Source organism: Fragaria vesca, linkage group LG3 (genome assembly GCF_000184155.1).
Source record: "Fragaria vesca subsp. vesca linkage group LG3, FraVesHawaii_1.0, whole genome shotgun sequence".
In the NCBI taxonomy this organism is placed as follows: domain Eukaryota; kingdom Viridiplantae; phylum Streptophyta; class Magnoliopsida; order Rosales; family Rosaceae; genus Fragaria; species Fragaria vesca.
Window position 1 is genome coordinate 7,090,164 of NC_020493.1, and position 17,355 is coordinate 7,107,518.

Genomic DNA, 17,355 nt, shown 5'->3' on the forward strand with positions numbered 1-17,355 from the left:
TTACTCATGAAATAGAGACAAGTGAATCAAGAGAAAAAATGAATCGGTAATTGAATTCTCAAGAATCGATTTTTGAAAATCATAGAAACTTTGGAATCGATTCTTGATAGAAAACTGGTCAGACATAGACAATTTTCGATTCCTTCACGTGTTAATACGAATTTTTACCCGAAATCATTATGTTTCTGTTACATCTCAAAAAACTATCATATTGAAGGTATATCATGCGTCACAAAATGTGTGGATATCATTGATTGAAAAAAAAACAAAATAATCATGTAATGATTATTTTAAAACTCTCGTATATCATCATATAATTAAATATATTTATAATAGATATGTCATACCATATATCATACAGCTTCTGTACGAGTGAAAACGTAAAAGTGAAATCCAAAACCCACAATTGGATCCAGACTAGACACAGATCAGCTGGCAGCTGAAGAAAAATACCCTTCGGCCCCAAATTCGAAATCCCACAATTGTTTAATAACCCAACCCTATTCCTCCCACGCGCCTTCTTCTCCTCTCTCTTTCGCTGACCTTCTCCATTGTCTTGCTCACCAAGAACAATCCTACGAACCAGTCAAGCCCACACTGATACATAAGCACCCCATTTCGAACTTCATCTTATTCTTGTTGGCTTTCCTAGATCGGCTTGTACAGTAATGGTGCTCCCTCTTGTAAAGCTCGGAACTTTGCTGTTAAAGACTATGAGCAAACCAGTAGCCGCCAGGCTTAAATATGCAGCTGGGAAGCACCCCAGGTTCCGCCAGATTATCGTCAACATGGCTCAGGTATTGTGGCTGATGGGTCTTTGTTCTTTTGTTAGAATATGAACCCAAAATGCAGTCTTTTGATCATTTAGTGATGAGTTATGATGACCCAGTTTGAAAGGTTTGATCTTTTCTGTTGAACCCATCTGTTTTTTGTTTTTGGGTGTGTTTTATAGCATTGTGTAAGTGCTGTTGGTAATTGCTAGAATTGGAGCTATTATTTATAGTAACGTGATGTGTTTTCAGGGTTTTGTTACTGTTATCTGTCTGTAAAGATTGAGATGGATATATTTCTGTAGTGGAGAAATGTGGGTATTACAAACAATAGTTCTCATGAAGTTGTAATTGGAATGTGGTTTTGTTTATATGTGCATTTAGCTATTGGGGGATTCTCTCTAATTACTTTTGGAAACAGGCAAACCACCGAATCACCACGAAAATGCAAAGAAGCCTCTACAGTCATGCAACTGATGCCGAGATTCGGCCCTTGAATGAAGAGAAGGCTGTGCAGGCTGCTGTGGACCTCATCGGGGAGTTCTTTGTCTTCACGGTAACATATAGTTGTAGCTCTTCCTTTGTTGAATTTTTGTATCTTATAGATCTTGCCGTGAATAGTTGTGTGAGTCTTAAGAGAAATGAATTGGTTGTGAGTCTCCCTGCAGATGAAAGTCAAGAACAAAGATGTTTTCTTGATGATTAATTGTTTGAATGTCCCTGTCTAGCACGAAATAAAATTTGTTACTCTACTGTTAGTTGTAACTTGAGGACTCAAAAAGTCGGTGATTGAAATTTAGGATCCTTATGGAATTCCCATGCTATAATAGGTCGGAATTGTGTGCTGGCCTATATGCTTTTGTGTATGACATTGGGGTTGTGGGGTTGTACTTCAAGCAATGCAGGAATCTGACTTGGATCATGTTTGTTCCACTAAAAACAATGCAATATATATACACACATATATATTATTGTATGACTGTCATTACTTACATGCCAAAGGTTCTAAATATACAGGTTGCAGTAGTTGCTATGATTTTTGAAGTGCAAAGAAGTGCCAGATCAGAAGCCAGAAAAGAGGAAGCACGAAAGCAAGAACTGGAGGTATGTGCAATAGTTTATTTGTTTGACTTGCAATTATAGGGCAGTCTTGACATGTTAGAATTTTGTAAATGTTTATATTCTGTGGCAATTCTACTCTCTTCTTTTTTCTAATTTTTTACCTTTGTTTTGAGCTCCGATTCTTTTATAAATTGCTAATATGGTTCAGTGGTTTCAGTGAAATTGTCAACAAGCTGGTCATTCTACATGTGTGTGTACTAGAGGTCTTCATCATTTTCACAATAAAGTTAAACAGTAGGTTTCAATATGTTGATAAAAGTTTCTGAGTTTTGTGTCTATGTAGATTTCGTGAATAAATTCAATTATCCATGCAACTGTCTTATTTCCTGAATAAGGAATTAGCTTGTATTTAAAATGTCTGAAAACAGAAAAATGCCCCTTCTGTACCACTGAGATTAACAAACTACTCCAAAAGAATTCAGTCTTGTTAAAGTCCTGTTCCCAGATCAGTGCCATCAGTATTCTTCGTTCATTACAGTGAAAATGAGTAAAGCAGCTTCTTAATACTCAACAACTCCGTGAATGATACAAGTGACCTGTTTGGACATGTATCTTATATCAGTCATAAAATCTCCATGACCGCAGTTGTTAAGGAAAACTGCAGTGTTATATGATTCTAGCACAAACTTGTATTGAGTGATGAAGTGTATCTCCATAACCACAATTTTTAACACGATTTTATAGACAAAATGAATTGCTGTTTCATGGTACTTCTACATGCTTCTTTGACCACTGGCTGTCAAATATTGATTGCCTATATTCACACTATTGTTTCAGGCAATGAAGCAAAGAGATGAAGATTTATCAAGAGAAGTGGAACTTCTGAGGAGCAAATATGAAGAACTGGAGAAGCTTGCCAAGGGACAAGGGCTCAGTGGTGTTTTCAATTTTAAGCGTGTTGCTGAAAAAGAAGGTGCCAATTCAGTAAAACCAGCTTGATCCAGTTACAAGATTTATCAAATAAATTATAACACAAAGATCTTTAATTTGTAACAGTGGGAAAAATTCTCCCCTTAATTCTTTTTGACCATTGATGGTCAATTCCTATTGATAACTGGCTACAACTATTTGCGAATGTAGATGAATATAATTGAAAGAGTTGAGGCTTTCTCTGAACAGATGCAAAATAAGAATGAAAATGAAATCTGTATAAACTTTCGTTATCAAAGGTAAGATGGCAAATGGTTATCGATAATTTCATCTTCAAAGACTAAAGTTGGTCTGCTCTAAAAGCTTCCTTTTCCCCAAAGTTGAGTGAATTAGGGTTATCTTGAATAGTATTACGGACTAGCAAGTTGCCTAAATTTCAAACATAAGATGCTGCTGGTCATGTTGATTAGCATTATCACACATTACACCTTGCAGAACCAACCTTTTAATTCTCTTCTATCCCAAATGTAAAAGGAGGGGGCATCAAATAGGAGGAATATGGTGGATGGTAGTGGATGACCTCTTTATTCTTTTCTTACTCTCCTATATTTTCATTTTCTTCCCAATCCAACTACGCATAAGATGGTGTTTTTGTAGCCTTTGTCTGTGTGATGGAGACTCTTGTTGACTTGCTTCTCTTTGATTGATGTTCTCAACCGACCAAAAAGGTTAAAACTCCCAAAATTGGATTTTGCTTAAAATATATGTGAGCAATTGGAAGCATACAAATGCAAGTCCAATTCTGACTGATGAAGGGAGTCGATAATTATGTTACTGTTGCTATGCTAAGTTTTTTTTGATACGTGCTATGCTAAGTTAGAGGTCCATTTCCCCTCCAATGTGACTATAAAAGAGAACAAATTAGTAAAATGAATATGACTATTAGGAAGTCATGGTTACCGTCTTAAGCAAAGTAACCTTGAAAGTGCCAACATTGTATGAAATTTGACAACTATCATTCCGAAAACCAAATAACTGACATTACTTAATTGACTCTATTTCTAAAATCATTACTTAATTGACTCTATTTCTAAAATCATTACTGACGACAACGTGATTAAAAACTTATATCTTAAGTTACCACATAACCAAAACATAAATGGTTTATTTCATCATATATATGTACAGGTAGGTTAAGTCGTTAAGACGTGCTTAACATACTCGTACAATCCATCACTTTAATACCATGCTTGGACTTAGATACAAAATCAAAAGCCTATTGTAGATAGAGTCCCCATATTTTCACAAGAAATTTTTCAGTGCTACTGGAGGACCACGTGGCAGTACGACATGGTCCTACGTTCCAATCAAATATTGACACATGAATTTTATTAAAGAAATATTACATTAGCTATTTTGTGAAAGACAATTTTTGGTTTGTTGTTGTTTTTAAACCCTAAAATATAAACTATAAACTCTAAATCCTAAACCTTAGACTCTAAACTCTAAACCTTAGACCCAAAAACCTAACCCCTAAACCTTACACCCAAACCCTAAACCTTAAACCGTAGTCTAAACTCAATAAATACCTATAAATGTCATTTCATAAAAATAAAAATTTTAGTTTATATTTTAGTTGTAATAAATTTATGTGTCAATATTTGATTAAAATGTAGGACCATGTTATACTTCCACGTCATGTTACCAATCGTCACCTTACCCGCCTACACCTCACGTAGCTTTCATAGCCAGCACAGAAAGCGAGCCAAAGACAAGTCAGTCACTGCTTCATCATCAACACTACACCAAGCCACAAAACCCGTTTCACCTCTGTGGAAATTGGAATCATACACTTTGAGCAAACAGGTGAGCATCTCTCTTTTGGGTCTCTCGAATATTTCACTTTCCTCTTTTCCTTTTAGCTATCCATCTCTCTCTCTCTCTCTCTCTCTTCTTCAAGCCTCTGCGATCACAGAACCCTCTTTTCCATATTCAGATAAATCAAGCTCCGAGTTGTTGCTAATTCTCACTGCATCTGGGTTGCTTTTGATTATAGAGGTTCACTAATTCATCATAGTTTGATTTGGTTTTGAAATTTTATTAGTATGGTTGGTGAATTTTTTGATTTTTATGCTCATAAAACAGGTATGGTTTTTTTTTCTTTGTTTTTTGTTATGATCTTGATGGGTTTTTGATAATCTGAGGTGGGTCTGTGGAAAGCTATGAAATTTTTGATGGGTTTTGGTAATCTGAGATGTGTGTGTGTTTGATTTTGTGAATTGCAGGGTTTTAAAGTGAAGAGGGGGAGAGTGTTTGTGATGAGGAAGGGTTCAAAGAGCAATTGCAAGTCGGTTTCGCATAAGCTGTTCAAGGACAAAGCCAAGAACCGTGTGGATGACTTGCAGGGCATGTTCATGGATCTCCAATTTGCCAGGAAGGAGAGCCGCACTATCGATGCCACACTTCTCGAAGAGCAAGTCCATCAGATGCTCCGCGAGTGGAAATCCGAGCTGAATGAGACGTCCCCAGCTTCTTCTTTTCAGCAAGTTAGCTTCATGATCATTTACACAAATACTTTTGATTGCATTTATCGAACTACAGTTATCATATATTTGTTTATGTATCTGAATTAGGTGTGTATTCCATGTGCAATAAACATGTGAAATATGCGGGTTTTGTTTTTGTTTGAAAGGGTGTGGTTGTGAGTTGTGGTGTTTGGTGTGCTTGTCAATGTAGGGCGGTAGTGTTGGTTCGTTCTCTTCAGACATTTGTCGGCTGTTGCAGCTCTGTGAGGAGGAAGATGATGCCAGTAGTCCATTAGCTGCACCAAAACCTGAGCCTAACGACCAGAAATTGGACACTGGAGAGAGTTTGGTCTTTCAAGAGGTGGTTAAATCCTGCTTTTCCTTCTCGTTTCTTTCAATCTTAACTGTTATAGATTTTTTGTAGTTACTATATTTGACAAGCACTGAAGGGTGATTGTTCTCGACTTTTTTCAGGGATTCAGTGTGAATCATGGGCAACAGGAACACAGCTTTCCAATGGCTGATCAATGCAAGAGCTCCCTTCTAGGAGTTCGCAGTGCCGGTGTTAACAATTTGCAAGGGGTTAATCAATTGGACTATCATCAGCTTGACCTGCGTCAAAGCTTTGATCACAACTACTACACTTGTTTTAATGGTACAGCTTTGAGTGTGGAGGATGATTTGTCTCATGCCACTAGTTATCTACCAAGTATATGCCCTCCACCTTCGGCTTTCTTAGGCCCAAAGTGCGCACTTTGGGATTGTCCTAGGCCTGCTCAAGGGTTGGACTGGTGTCAAGATTACTGTAGTAGCTTTCATGCTGCTTTAGCGTTGAATGAAGGACCACCTGGTATGGCTCCAGTCCTACGACCTGGGGGCATTGGCCTTAAGGATGGTCTACTCTTTGCTGCTCTTAGTGCGAAGGCACAAGGAAAAGATGTTGGAATCCCTGAGTGTGAGGGTGCTGCTACTGCAAAGTCTCCATGGAATGCACCTGGTAAGTGTATATGAGCTCTATTTTATTGTTTACTAGTTATTTTATTTCTTAGGTGACTTTCGTTATGAGTTTTGTTTGGTGGACTGATTACGTTATGTGATTTCAGAACTCTTTGATCTTTATGTTCTTGAGGGAGAGATGCTTCGGGAATGGCTCTTTTTTGACAAGCCTCGAAGAGCATTTGAGAGCGGTAACAGAAAGCAGAGGTCGTTGCCAGATTACAACGGACGAGGTTGGCATGAGTCAAGGAAGCAAGTGATGAATGAATTTGGAGGGCTGAAGAGATCCTACTATATGGATCCGCAACCACTGAACCTTTTTGAGTGGCACCTTTATGAATATGAGATCAGCAAGTGTGATGCTTGTGCCCTCTACAGATTGGAACTGAAACTTGTTGATGGGAAGAAAAGTTCCAAGGGAAAACTAAGCAATGATTCAGTTGCTGATCTCCAGAAGCAAATGGGAAGGCTTTCTGCTGAGTTCCCCTCTGATAACAAGCGCAATGTGAAGGGCAGGGCCAAAGTGAATGCAAAGGTTGGTGTTGGAACCGTCTATTACACTCCATCTCAAGGGACAGCAACAAATGGGACATCAACAAATGGGACATTTGACTATGGAACAGGTCCGCCATATGATTATGTTGTTGACAATCTAAGTGGGTATTACCTAACATGACGCAAAAGTCTGAAAGAGATTGATGGGCGTGAATAAGCATGCCCTTAGGTTTTAGTTTATTACGCAGTGGGGGTTTCATGCATTTTCTACTACACTTATTTGGTCATCCATTTCTTCTATTCCGAAGTCAAGCTCATTTTTGGCTCTATGGAGATACTGTGAATAGCTTCCTCACATGGTATGCCACAGTAGATCATATTCTAACTTATTGTCAGCAAATTTCTGTAACTAATATTGATATGACGTCGACTGGAATGGGATGCAGTGTGCCCTTAGACAAGAGTGCATTCTGCAATATGAACTTTCTACATCTATAAAAATGCACATTTCATTGGAGTTTTAAGATCTTCACACCTGTTAATGCTGATATTACGATCCATGATGCAGCTACTGCCCCCTGCATTTGCATTCTGATGGTGTCTGCTTGTTATTATTTGTTTGGCATTGTTGAAGAGCAATTCCAAACACAAAACGTGTTGTAATCAAATTTCTTTTCATGATACAAAACTTGAATATGTGCATTGGAATGATTGGATAAGTGAAATTGAAAGCATGACAAGCATGTCAAAATTGTAACGTTTCAACATCTTGATTCTTGACAGCATTATTCAAAACAAGGACAAATACAAAGCTGCGGCATAATAAGCTTGGAAACTAGTAGGTAATGGTAATATCATATCCTGGCTTGCTAGGCATCAGAGGATTTCTTCTTTTAAGCATCACCCTCATCTTCGAGATGGTTAACCCGTTCACATTCATCGATCCATTCACTGTAGCTGCAGAATTTCATAGCAATATATGAGTAGCTGCTGGCTAACAAATTTCACATATGTATTTGTGAGTTTGTAGGTGAGAAAGTGAGAGTTGGTTTACTTACATGTCTATTGCTTCAGACAAAGCTGCAAACACAAGGGAAAACAGAAAGTTAAAAAAAGAAAAAGAAAAAAAAGATTGTTAAAAATAAGTAACTTATTCAGTGTAATTTTACAGGGGATACGCATTGATAATATAGAGAAATTTCAAAACTGAATCAGTGTTCAAAGGGAAAACAACCCGTTATCATTCATAACTCTTTTTAACAAGCTTTTATGCTTTCTTTACTATCCAATGCTGAATATCTAATGCATGCTTCACATAAGAAAAGATATCAGAATTTTAACAAATATATCATTAACACAGTTTAGACGAGGCTTTGAACAGACCGTTAACAGTTGTGCTGAAGTGTTCTTGGCATATTCTGCAATTGGCTTCCCCAATCAGGTTCTTCATATCACTGAAACAAGATAAAAGTGAGCACACAGCCGGACTTCAGAAATGTAAATCCTTAACAACACAAGCGAAACCTCCTAGAACCAAACCAATCCTAGGTTCTGCATTCCCTAACAATTTGGTTAAAAAGACTCGTAAATCAAACACAAAAAAATTGAAATAAATTGATTAAATTCTCACAGGCGGCATTCGACACTGGAGCCGTGGCCACAGAAGGGACAGCTGAAGACAGTGTCAAGCTTGTCCATCCGCTTCTTAGGAGCTGGCTTTGCCGACGACTTCCTTTTCCCCATTGCTCAACTACTTCCTCTGCAATCAAATATTCAATCATCAAATAACCCTAAGTAAATCTTTCGAAATTCTTCTACCCTGTTCAACCATTTCATCCTTTTCACAATCCCCCACCCCTCATAATCTCATTTCAACAGTCAATATAAAAAAGCTGCACCATATTTTACATATAGATCATATTATTATAAACACACACACATACATGATATGAATCAGCTTTGGATCACTGTAACGTAGAAAGTTTCATGCAACCATATCCCAAATCATAAAAAAAAAAAAAAAAAAAATAACTGGGATTTGATTCAATCACAATGAAAACATAGATATCCTATTCTCTTCGTTTTAATGAATTACGATCAAAAACAAAATCCAAACGAAACGAACTAACAAAGAATCAAATGATTATTCACCACAACCGATGATGATGAAGCCGCCGTCACGTTACACTATTCTCGCCGGAATCAAAACCCTAATGTTCACGCCGATCGATAGAGAGAGATATATACAATTTTGGAAAATAAATCCAAGAGTTCCTCCCACCTGTTTGAGCTTCGCTTTAAAACCGTGGAAGCAAAGGTGACGGTCCAATAGTGAACTCCAACGTCGTCGTTTTGGATTTATTCTTTCCATCTAATCGCTAGCCCGACCCGACCCGACCCGAGACAGCCCGGCCCAAACTAAGCCCAAATTCGAAAGCCAAGAATCTTCACCATCCCCTACCTCACTCAACCTTGAAAAATCAAAAACCCTAAGTGCTCAGTACTCAGTAGCTCCTCTAATGACGTCAGCCCACTCTCTCCTCCTCCATCCTCCTCTCGTCTCCTTCACACGGCCTTCTCGCTGCTCTCTCTTCTCTACGCCCCGGAATTCCCGTTTTACCCTCGCCTGCTGTTCTTCTCGGAAAACGGCGCCGGTGACGGAGCAAGAGGTCCTGCAGGCGATTTCTGAGTCGGCCGAGAAGAGCCTGCCGTGCGTGAGGACGTACGAGAATGAGTTGGCGCGGCTGGGAGTGGTCGGCGCCGTGGATTTTCAGCAGGCGCTAACGGCGGCCGCCGCGGACGGAGGAGAGGCCGCCGACGAGCACATTAGGGAGGGCGTGCCTGCTATGGTTGTGGAGACTTTGTTGCCGGGTAATTCCGACCCGTACAGCACAATCTCGACCCGGCTGGTTAGTTCATTTCTACCTCATTGATATTGATGATCGGAACTAATTGATTGTTAATGCATGTTTAGTAGTATTGTGTGTAATGCTTGGTGTATTATTAGAATGCAGCTTTGTTTGTTTAGATTTCGACGGAGTTCAGTGGATTTGCAGATGGTTTGTTTGAGTTTAGTGGATTTATGTAATGATGACTCGAATACACTTTCGGAGAATAAAGAGTTCTAATGTTCTGAACAGCGAAAATTCAATTGAAAATTTGCTGTATTTACTACCTCTTCTTACCTTGCTTTTTTGGAATGGTGACATTCCAAGTTAGTTTGATATGTCAATCGTGGATAAACTTGTTTGGTAGTTGAGAAGATTTGGAAATTAACTGTAGCTCGTGTTTGATATGACAATTTCGAACCAAAAAGAATTTTGATGTCTACTAGCAGCTAATTTGATCTTGCTATTATCCATAGCCTTTCTTAAAAGTTAGTTTTGAATTTGATGAGCCTTCTCACAATTCACGCTTACATTGCTCGATGGGGATTGCTATTGTGTGTGTGTTAGATGTTTGACCTTGTGTGCCTTGTCTTGCAAGAATTCTGCTGCTTGGTGTATGCTATTTTTAGTTTTTAGTCTGAAGGGCACATTTTTGCTGCTTTTGTACTGACTTTTTTAACAGTTTCTTCCTGCTAGAAAAGTTAAAGAAAAAGCTGGTAAACTGAGAAGCTCCATCACTCAAGATATGCTGTCAACCACAACTTCTAGAAACATACTTGCTATGACATTTAGACAAGTAGTGTTAGAACTGCTCTGGAACTTTCAACTAGTTGTTTTTAGACCTGGAACTCAAAGGAATATGAAGGATCTTGAAAACGCGAGAGAGGTTTGTCTTTGTTATTTATTTGTTAATTTATACAATTTTGGACAGCTGCATTACTTTCTTGTAAAATGTAATATCATTAGTAATCTCTGTTCTGCAGGTGTCACATGATACTGATGGGTTCAGTTCTCTTATGCATTTCATATCAGCAGGTCCCTGCATGTGTCACCCTTAGTTCATCAGATGAACGGATTTTATCTGTGCTCGCAGAAGTTGTATGCATCTCTGCTCTTCAAAACACAGAGAAACAATTTCTTGAAGATTACACAGGCAAAACACCGAGTGATTTACTTCATTCGTTTCGAAAGCCTAGACGGATTGTGTCAAAAGATTCCTCAGTTGTCATATACAAATTATTTGAAGATGAGATAGTTGAAAATGCCAAGAGCCTGCTCGAACATTTTAATTCCGCCAAGAACAGTTTTAAGTCTGTAAAAACAAAATCAAAGTGGTGGACACCATCTGCACTCTCTAAACTGGAAAAGATTGGCGGTCCAGAATTTAGTTGTTGGACTAGTGAGTATGTTCCAGCTTACAAGCTACAAATTGATGCTAATCGGCATAAGGATGTGAAATTTGAAGGCTGGAGAAAATGTGGAGAAACTAGCTGGGAAGTTCTTTTGACACACTCCCAGATGGTAATTTCTTTTTCCTTGTCTTTGGGCTTCGGAATTTCAATTTGGAGAAAATAGCTGAGAATTTCATGTTATGCCAATGCTTTCTAGCTCAATCTGATGTAGGATGATAATAATATACATGAAGTTGTTTCATTAATATATTATATAACGATTGGTTTTTGTGTCTTATTCCAGTCATAGGGGTTGCATCTTTATTTTGATTCTGATTTACGAAATTTGCAGGTTGGATTGGCTGATATAATAGATATGTACTATGAGGATCTTTATACCCTGCCTGATAAGGAACTATCTTGTGGTGATATAGCAAGTTTCACCAACATATCTAATAAAAAGGTATTGTAACTCATTTCTCTTCTTTATCTATTGATTATCTCTTGATTAATGGTAGACCTACATAGGTGTCTATATATATACCTCTGTGTGTGTATCTGTTTGTGTGTGTCACTTGTTCTGCAACTAGCAGTTAAATATGATCGATGACATATGGATGTTAGAAGATAAATAGTAGCAGAACATTCTTTTTCCTCTCTAGGAAAGTTGACTGAAGTTCCCATCTTCTGCTACTGGTATAAGTATATCACACAAGTATCAGATGTTTGAAGAAGTAAAAATGTTTGAGGAAATTGATATATTGCTTGTCTCTGTTTGCTCTCTTTAAGAGATCTAGGATGCTGTCATACATTTCAGTATCTTTTTTACCTTGCCTTGCTAATAGTCTCACGATTCTAAATAAATCTTAAGATATTCGTCAATCTCAAATGCTTCCCCTTAGCAGTAGATCAATTCTACACAATTGCACCAATCTTTTATTGATTTCAGATGGGATATTGTGTTTGAGTTGAGTTCATTGGTATGGTGCTAACTGGTTTCATTTATTTCAGACGGGATCTTTCTTATTAAAACTGTTATCTGTCTCCCTTGCAAGTGGAATTCTTCTCGTTGCAATCAGTGCTCTTGGTCAATTTGGTTTACCTTATCTACATAAAGGTGGGAAGTACTTGGGAGAACGCAGATCTATTCCATCATCTGAAGTTGATAGTGCACTAAATCAGTGTTCAGATACTGTGAAGGTATGAATGCAGCAAGACTATTATACGTGTACCATGTCACTCCAATTTATTCCTTCTTGAAATTGTATCTGTAGTCAATTTATTCAAATGGGAGTAGAGAACCAGGTTGTTCATAAGAAGTTAACCCAGAAGCAATCGTAATACAATTCTGTGATGAAATGAAAAACAATGATCTAGTGTTTTGCCTAAATCTTACTATGCTTTCCAATAATCTGATAAACTTTACTGGACAGTTGGAAGCATTTTGCGAATCTGTTGTTAAAAAGGTAAAAGATTCTCTGGGTTGGCCAGGTGAGATAACATTGGAAAGAAATGTGGGTGCTTGGACCGGCAAAGTACCAGATTATTTGAGGATGGCTGTTGAAGATCATTTAAACAACGAAGACCTGTCAACTATTTCTGTTCCTTTAGATAAAATTGATGAAGACTTGAAAGCATCGGCACAAGATATTGCTAGTTATCAGGTAACTGATGTAACCTTCTTGTGTCCTTTATCCCACTCAACTCAAAATCATTTCCGTTCTCCATAAAAACAGATACATTTTAAATACTCTTCAAATTTTAAATATTAATTGGAGATTTCCTTTACTCCTTTGCCGGGAAAGAATTTTATTGATTTTTACTTTTTAAATTATGTTCAAGAGGTTATTCTCTTGTGATTGATTCAGAATCAATGCTGTAGCACACTGGTGGTGTTATCATTTTTGTCATGTAATATTAGAGAAAAGTAGTATCATCATTATGTTGATGGTGTAGTGCTGGATTGAATGTTTTCTACTCCTATACTTTGGTGATGATAATCTGAATGCTGTTTTGGGCTATATATAGGTGGTTTTGTCAGCAGATGGCAAGATAGTGGGATTCCAACCTCTAAGCAGGGCGGCTGTTAACCATTGGGCTGCAAATCCCTTATCGAAGGAGTTATATGGAGGAAAAAAGCTTTCTCCTGGTACGTCTTAGCTGTTATCTGTTATTATATTAAGAACTGCCACTCTAAATCTTTTGGTCCATGAGTTCACTATTGGGTTTGTTATAGGGCTGATGGAACCTGGTCTCAAGGTCCAGTGTCCAGATGAGATTGCTGTCATAGAGTTGTTGATGTCAGTAAAACCAGATGCATCTTTTGCCTTCGCCCGGCCAGTTCGATAATCATTTACCTGTTGATCACATAGGCAGATGAGAATGCACATCTTGGTGATGACATTGCCATCCACAAATCCACAATGTTTATTTGGCAAAATGAAGGTAGATTCTGTCAGGTTTCCATAGAAATTGTACATTGTACTTTGCCTCATTTAAGACATAGTGAACTTGTAGGCTTGAAACTTGAGGGAGGGTGTGATGCCAGGTCTCTACTTGATTGAAGTAGAGACTTCCAATTGTCTTAACTTCTTAGTGCACAGGAATGTTACAAGTAAAGTATTAAAATGAGAAATGGATACTGTGATATCAAACTGAAAATTGAAAAGGCTAAGATAATATTCACAAATAGGATAAGAAGTTGGTGCTGAGATGAGAATATTCATCACATGATTGAGATATACCGGAAAGTCCCCAAATTTAGTAAATCTTTTCTTCAGTGTTTCCTTCAGCTGCATCTGAGTAATTCTTTGCCTCCCATCCCCAATTATTGCATAAACTACGAGTAATAATCGTCTAATTTGGGTCAATGATGATGGTTAAAATTACTCTGTATTTCTTAATTTGGTTTCAACCATCTGATTGTAAATTTGTAATGAATGTTTTTGAACTTTCCAGTGAAAATCTTACTTACCATCATCTACTTGGTTCTAGATTGAAATTGAAATACTGTATTCCGTACAATAATTGCTGATCCAAATAATGTTTCACATGTTCAATAATTGCTGATCCAAATAATTGGAGCAACTTGTTAGTGGAGTCAGTGGGAGTTGGTGCAACTGCTTCATTACTTTCTTGCTTCAACCAGATTTTCAACTTTATAATACATGCGACTCTGCTACATTACTTTCTTGCTTGAGTCAAATTTTGTTCAGTAGTAGCTCAAACATGAGTGACCAAACCTTGCATATTGCCATGTATCCATGGTTTGCTATGGGTCATTTGACTGCATTCCTCCACATCTCCAACAAACTGGCAGAAAGAGGCAACAAGATCTCCTTCTTTTTACCTCTCAAAACTCAATCCAAGTTGCAACACTATAATTTCCACCCTCGTCTCATTACCTTCATTCCCCTCAGTGTCCCTCATGTCGATGGCCTCCCTTTGGGAACTGAAACCACAGCCGATATTGATCTCTCTTTGGGCTCTCTTCTTGCCACCGCCATGGACCTCACTCGACCCCAAATCGAGCAATCTCTCATCGAACTCAAGCCTGACTTTGTGTTCTTCGATCTTAGGTACTGGTTGCCTGCAATGTTGCGTGGACCAACAATGAATATCAAGACAATATATTACTCCGTAATCAATCCTGCAAGTATATGGTTCGGCCTGCGATATCTAGTCCTGTCTAGAAAGAATCAATTGGATGAAGTTGATCATCGTTCATTTTCAATCAAGTTACAAAGTCACGAAGCTCAAGCTTTTGATGCCATGATGAACATGGAATATGGCAGTGAGGTGACATTTGGCAAACGCTTAGAGACCTCTCTCAACGATTGTGACGCAATTTGTTTCCAAAGTTGCAGAGAACTCGCAGAGCCATTTTCAAACTATATTGAAATCCGGATGAACAAGCCGGTCATTCTTGCTGGGCCAGTGATGCCGGATCCCCGGATCCCCCGAGTTCACAGTTGGAAGAGAAATGGGCAAGATGGCTTGGAGGGTTCGAACCGAGAACCGTGATTTTCTGTGCTCTTGGATCTGAATACACTCTCACAAAGCAACAACTGCATCAACTATTATTGGGTTTTGAGCTTACTGGTTTCCCATTCTTCGCTGCCCTAAAACCGCCAACCGGAGTTGAATCAATTGAGTCGGCATTGCCAGAAGGGTTTGAAGAGCGTGTGAAAGGAAAAGGAGTGGTTTATGGGAGTTGGGTTCAGCAACCTTTGATACTGAAGCACCCATCTGTGGGTTGCTTCGTGACTCACTGTGGTTCGGGGTCTTTAAATGAGGCGTTGTTGAATGAATGCCAATTGGTGTTTCTACCAAACATAATAGATCAGATCATCAACACAAGAATGATGAGCGATGATTTTAAAGTGGGAGTTGAAGTTGAGAAAGGAGATGAAGATGGCTTGTTCACCAAAGAAGGTGTTTGCAAAGCTGTGAAAGCTGTGATGGATGAGAACAGTGAGGTTGGGAAGGAGGTGAAGACTAACCATACCAAGTGGAGAGAGTTCCTCTCCAGTAAAGGGCTTGAGAGCTCATACATCGATGATTTTGTGCACAAGCTCCATAAACTGCTAGGATGATTTGTTTTCACTTTCAAGAATAGGGCTTTTAGCCTATAATACGTACATACATCTTTTTATTATTGGAATGCTTCATTATAATTTTAGGGTCTCATCATATACGTGTTGCATTATTTCCCATTGCACTGATGAGCAATTTGGTTTGAAGAGCATCATGAGAGCGTATTCAGAGCATCCGGATGCGCTGTATAATTTTCAGAGCATCATTAGCAAACGAAACAGTTTATTTTCATCCACTTCAATTGGGAACATATTAGCCATTGCCTTGGGCCCAAATTAATAGGCCCAAACCAAACCAAGCATTCCTCCCAGCTACAACTCCTTGTCCTAAGACGACTAGGGTTTTGGAAATCCTAATCAAACCCTAGGGCGTAAAAGCCATTATTAAGCACAAATTCTGAAAAGTTTCTATTTACCTTCAGAAATTGATCGTCTCGGAAGCGGAATTTGGCTGCCTTTTAATTTGTTTGGAAACGATGGGCAGGGGAAAGTACAAGAACAAACCCACTGGTCACCGCCAGTTCTCCACTCGTGAAGATCTTCGTAAGCCCTCGTTTCTAATCCTTCCCTTTACAATTGTTTGTTTCATTCCAACGGAACCAGCTTGATTCATGTTTATTATCTTCTCATGAACTCAGAACACGAACAATGCTTTTAGTTCTAGTAATGGTGTATTACTATTTGGATTTGAGTTGGAACCAAGCGAATTTTTATTGATAATGAAAGACCTGAATTTAATAAGCCATTGCATGCTCTGTGTTAAGATTTTAGCTATATTTGATGTCAATTGCAAGTTGAAGCACTCAACCACCTCACAGATCATATATATTTTCATGTATTTGCTGAATAATCCAGAAAACAATTATAGTTTTATTTTAAATTTCTCAACATGATTCCATGTAATTGAAACTTATGGTCGATATTCCGGAATTTCGTTGTTTGTTTTCATCGCTTTGGGGATATTGACTCGCTGTAGATGAGATTTTAATGAATCGTACAAATGAGTGTTGCTGCATAAGATGAACTCCCTGTGAGTTTTGTTTGATTTCGGGATGTTCAAGTTTTAAAACAATAGATGGATCGCCAGTATTAAACAGCATTGCTATACTTTTAACTTCTCAAATGTGGCATGAGCAACAAAGGTAAAGTTGTAAAAGGAAAATATTTCAGTATTTCTAATTTTGTTCTTGAGATGGATGGGAGTGATGAAACTGACTTTGTGGCCTTACTACATGTGTAGTTCTGTTTCTTTGCCAAAACAAAATAATGACTTCCTTTATGTCTTTTGTATGTGTAAAAGAGCTAAAATAGATAGGAATTGAAACTGGATGCCCATAATTTTTATATTAGAATTTTCAGTTCATTATCATGAATCATGATATATCTCTTATTTCCTGAGTAAGATGATTCCCGCTGCTCCTGTCAAATTAAGCATTCTGACTCTCCTTTTTGGTTGCATTTGTTGTTTATAAATTTGCAGTTGCTGGTACCTCCAGCCGTCCCCGTTCTTTTTCTAAGGTAACCCTCTGTCACACCTGTTTTTTTTGTCACCATGATGCAAATATCAATTTTTAGGTTTAAACAAACTTTGACTTGATATTCTGTTGGTACAAGAATTGTTGGCTATCCATTTATGATCAAAACACAAGGATACATGCTACATGTTGTAGCCTGGTAGCAAGGACTACTCAAGTGAAGAACGA

General features: G+C 38.2%; 4 protein-coding genes and 1 pseudogene across 6 annotated transcripts; 4 read left to right on the forward strand and 1 right to left on the reverse strand.

Annotated features, from left to right (window-relative positions):
- The first annotated feature begins 473 nt into the window (after window positions 1-473).
- Window positions 474-3,000, forward strand: LOC101308647 (OPA3-like protein-like). Its single transcript, XM_004293859.1, has 4 exons — window positions 474-797; window positions 1,192-1,326; window positions 1,788-1,874; window positions 2,670-3,000. Exons 1-4 carry the CDS (start codon window positions 669-671, stop codon window positions 2,829-2,831), a joined length of 513 nt encoding a protein of 170 aa, XP_004293907.1. The 5' UTR covers window positions 474-668; the 3' UTR covers window positions 2,832-3,000.
- A 1,589-nt stretch (window positions 3,001-4,589) lies between these two features.
- LOC101308939 (transcription factor VOZ1-like) lies at window positions 4,590-7,397 on the forward strand. Its single transcript, XM_004293860.1, has 5 exons — window positions 4,590-4,628; window positions 5,048-5,308; window positions 5,499-5,648; window positions 5,762-6,284; window positions 6,391-7,397. The coding sequence occupies exons 2-5, from the start codon at window positions 5,081-5,083 to the stop codon at window positions 6,957-6,959; spliced, it is 1,470 nt and encodes a 489-aa protein (XP_004293908.1). The 5' UTR covers window positions 4,590-4,628; window positions 5,048-5,080; the 3' UTR covers window positions 6,960-7,397.
- A 78-nt stretch (window positions 7,398-7,475) lies between these two features.
- On the reverse strand, window positions 7,476-9,025 carry LOC101309225 (transcription elongation factor 1 homolog). 2 transcript variants are annotated; one of them, XM_004293861.1, is made up of 5 exons: window positions 8,930-9,025; window positions 8,409-8,537; window positions 8,162-8,232; window positions 7,837-7,858; window positions 7,476-7,735 (listed from the first exon to the last, which is right to left on the reverse strand). In XM_004293861.1, the coding sequence occupies exons 2-5, from the start codon at window positions 8,519-8,521 to the stop codon at window positions 7,672-7,674; spliced, it is 270 nt and encodes an 89-aa protein (XP_004293909.1). In that variant the 5' UTR covers window positions 8,522-8,537; window positions 8,930-9,025; the 3' UTR covers window positions 7,476-7,671. The 2 variants fall into 2 exon arrangements, with proteins under 2 accessions (XP_004293909.1, XP_004293910.1); XM_004293862.1 differs by having other exon boundaries at window positions 8,908-8,974.
- A 272-nt stretch (window positions 9,026-9,297) lies between these two features.
- Window positions 9,298-13,714, forward strand: LOC101305353. Its single transcript, XM_004295514.1, has 8 exons — window positions 9,298-9,687; window positions 10,349-10,552; window positions 10,702-11,187; window positions 11,410-11,520; window positions 12,069-12,257; window positions 12,491-12,721; window positions 13,086-13,206; window positions 13,294-13,714. The coding sequence occupies exons 1-8, from the start codon at window positions 9,298-9,300 to the stop codon at window positions 13,404-13,406; spliced, it is 1,845 nt and encodes a 614-aa protein (XP_004295562.1). The 3' UTR covers window positions 13,407-13,714.
- Window positions 13,715-14,258: 544 nt separating this feature from the next.
- On the forward strand, window positions 14,259-15,771 carry LOC101309709 (annotated as a pseudogene). Its single transcript, XR_184208.1, has one exon. The product of XR_184208.1 is annotated as a UDP-glycosyltransferase 79B3-like (transcript).
- Window positions 15,772-17,355: the final 1,584 nt, after the last annotated feature.

Bases quoted from the DNA above. Each gene is read 5' to 3' on its own strand.
- LOC101308647 (XM_004293859.1), top strand. From the start codon at position 669: ATGGTGCTCCCTCTTGTAAAGCTCGGAACTTTGCTGTTAAAGACTATG. The intron at 798-1,191 runs GTATTGTGGCTG...TTTTGGAAACAG, and splicing joins TTATCGTCAACATGGCTCAG to GCAAACCACCGAATCACCAC. The intron at 1,327-1,787 runs GTAACATATAGT...CTAAATATACAG, and splicing joins GGGAGTTCTTTGTCTTCACG to GTTGCAGTAGTTGCTATGAT.
- LOC101308939 (XM_004293860.1), top strand. From the start codon at position 5,081: ATGAGGAAGGGTTCAAAGAGCAATTGCAAGTCGGTTTCGCATAAGCTG. The intron at 5,649-5,761 runs GTGGTTAAATCC...GACTTTTTTCAG, and splicing joins AGAGTTTGGTCTTTCAAGAG to GGATTCAGTGTGAATCATGG. The intron at 6,285-6,390 runs GTAAGTGTATAT...ATGTGATTTCAG, and splicing joins GTCTCCATGGAATGCACCTG to AACTCTTTGATCTTTATGTT.
- LOC101309225 (XM_004293861.1), bottom strand. From the start codon at position 8,521: ATGGGGAAAAGGAAGTCGTCGGCAAAGCCAGCTCCTAAGAAGCGGATG. The intron at 7,859-8,161 runs GTCTGTTCAAAG...TTGTGTTTGCAG, and splicing joins CTTCAGCACAACTGTTAACG to CTTTGTCTGAAGCAATAGAC. The intron at 7,736-7,836 runs GTAAGTAAACCA...GAAATTCTGCAG, and splicing joins TTGTCTGAAGCAATAGACAT to CTACAGTGAATGGATCGATG.
- LOC101305353 (XM_004295514.1), top strand. From the start codon at position 9,298: ATGACGTCAGCCCACTCTCTCCTCCTCCATCCTCCTCTCGTCTCCTTC. The intron at 11,188-11,409 runs GTAATTTCTTTT...CGAAATTTGCAG, and splicing joins TTTTGACACACTCCCAGATG to GTTGGATTGGCTGATATAAT. The intron at 13,207-13,293 runs GTACGTCTTAGC...GGTTTGTTATAG, and splicing joins AGGAAAAAAGCTTTCTCCTG to GGCTGATGGAACCTGGTCTC.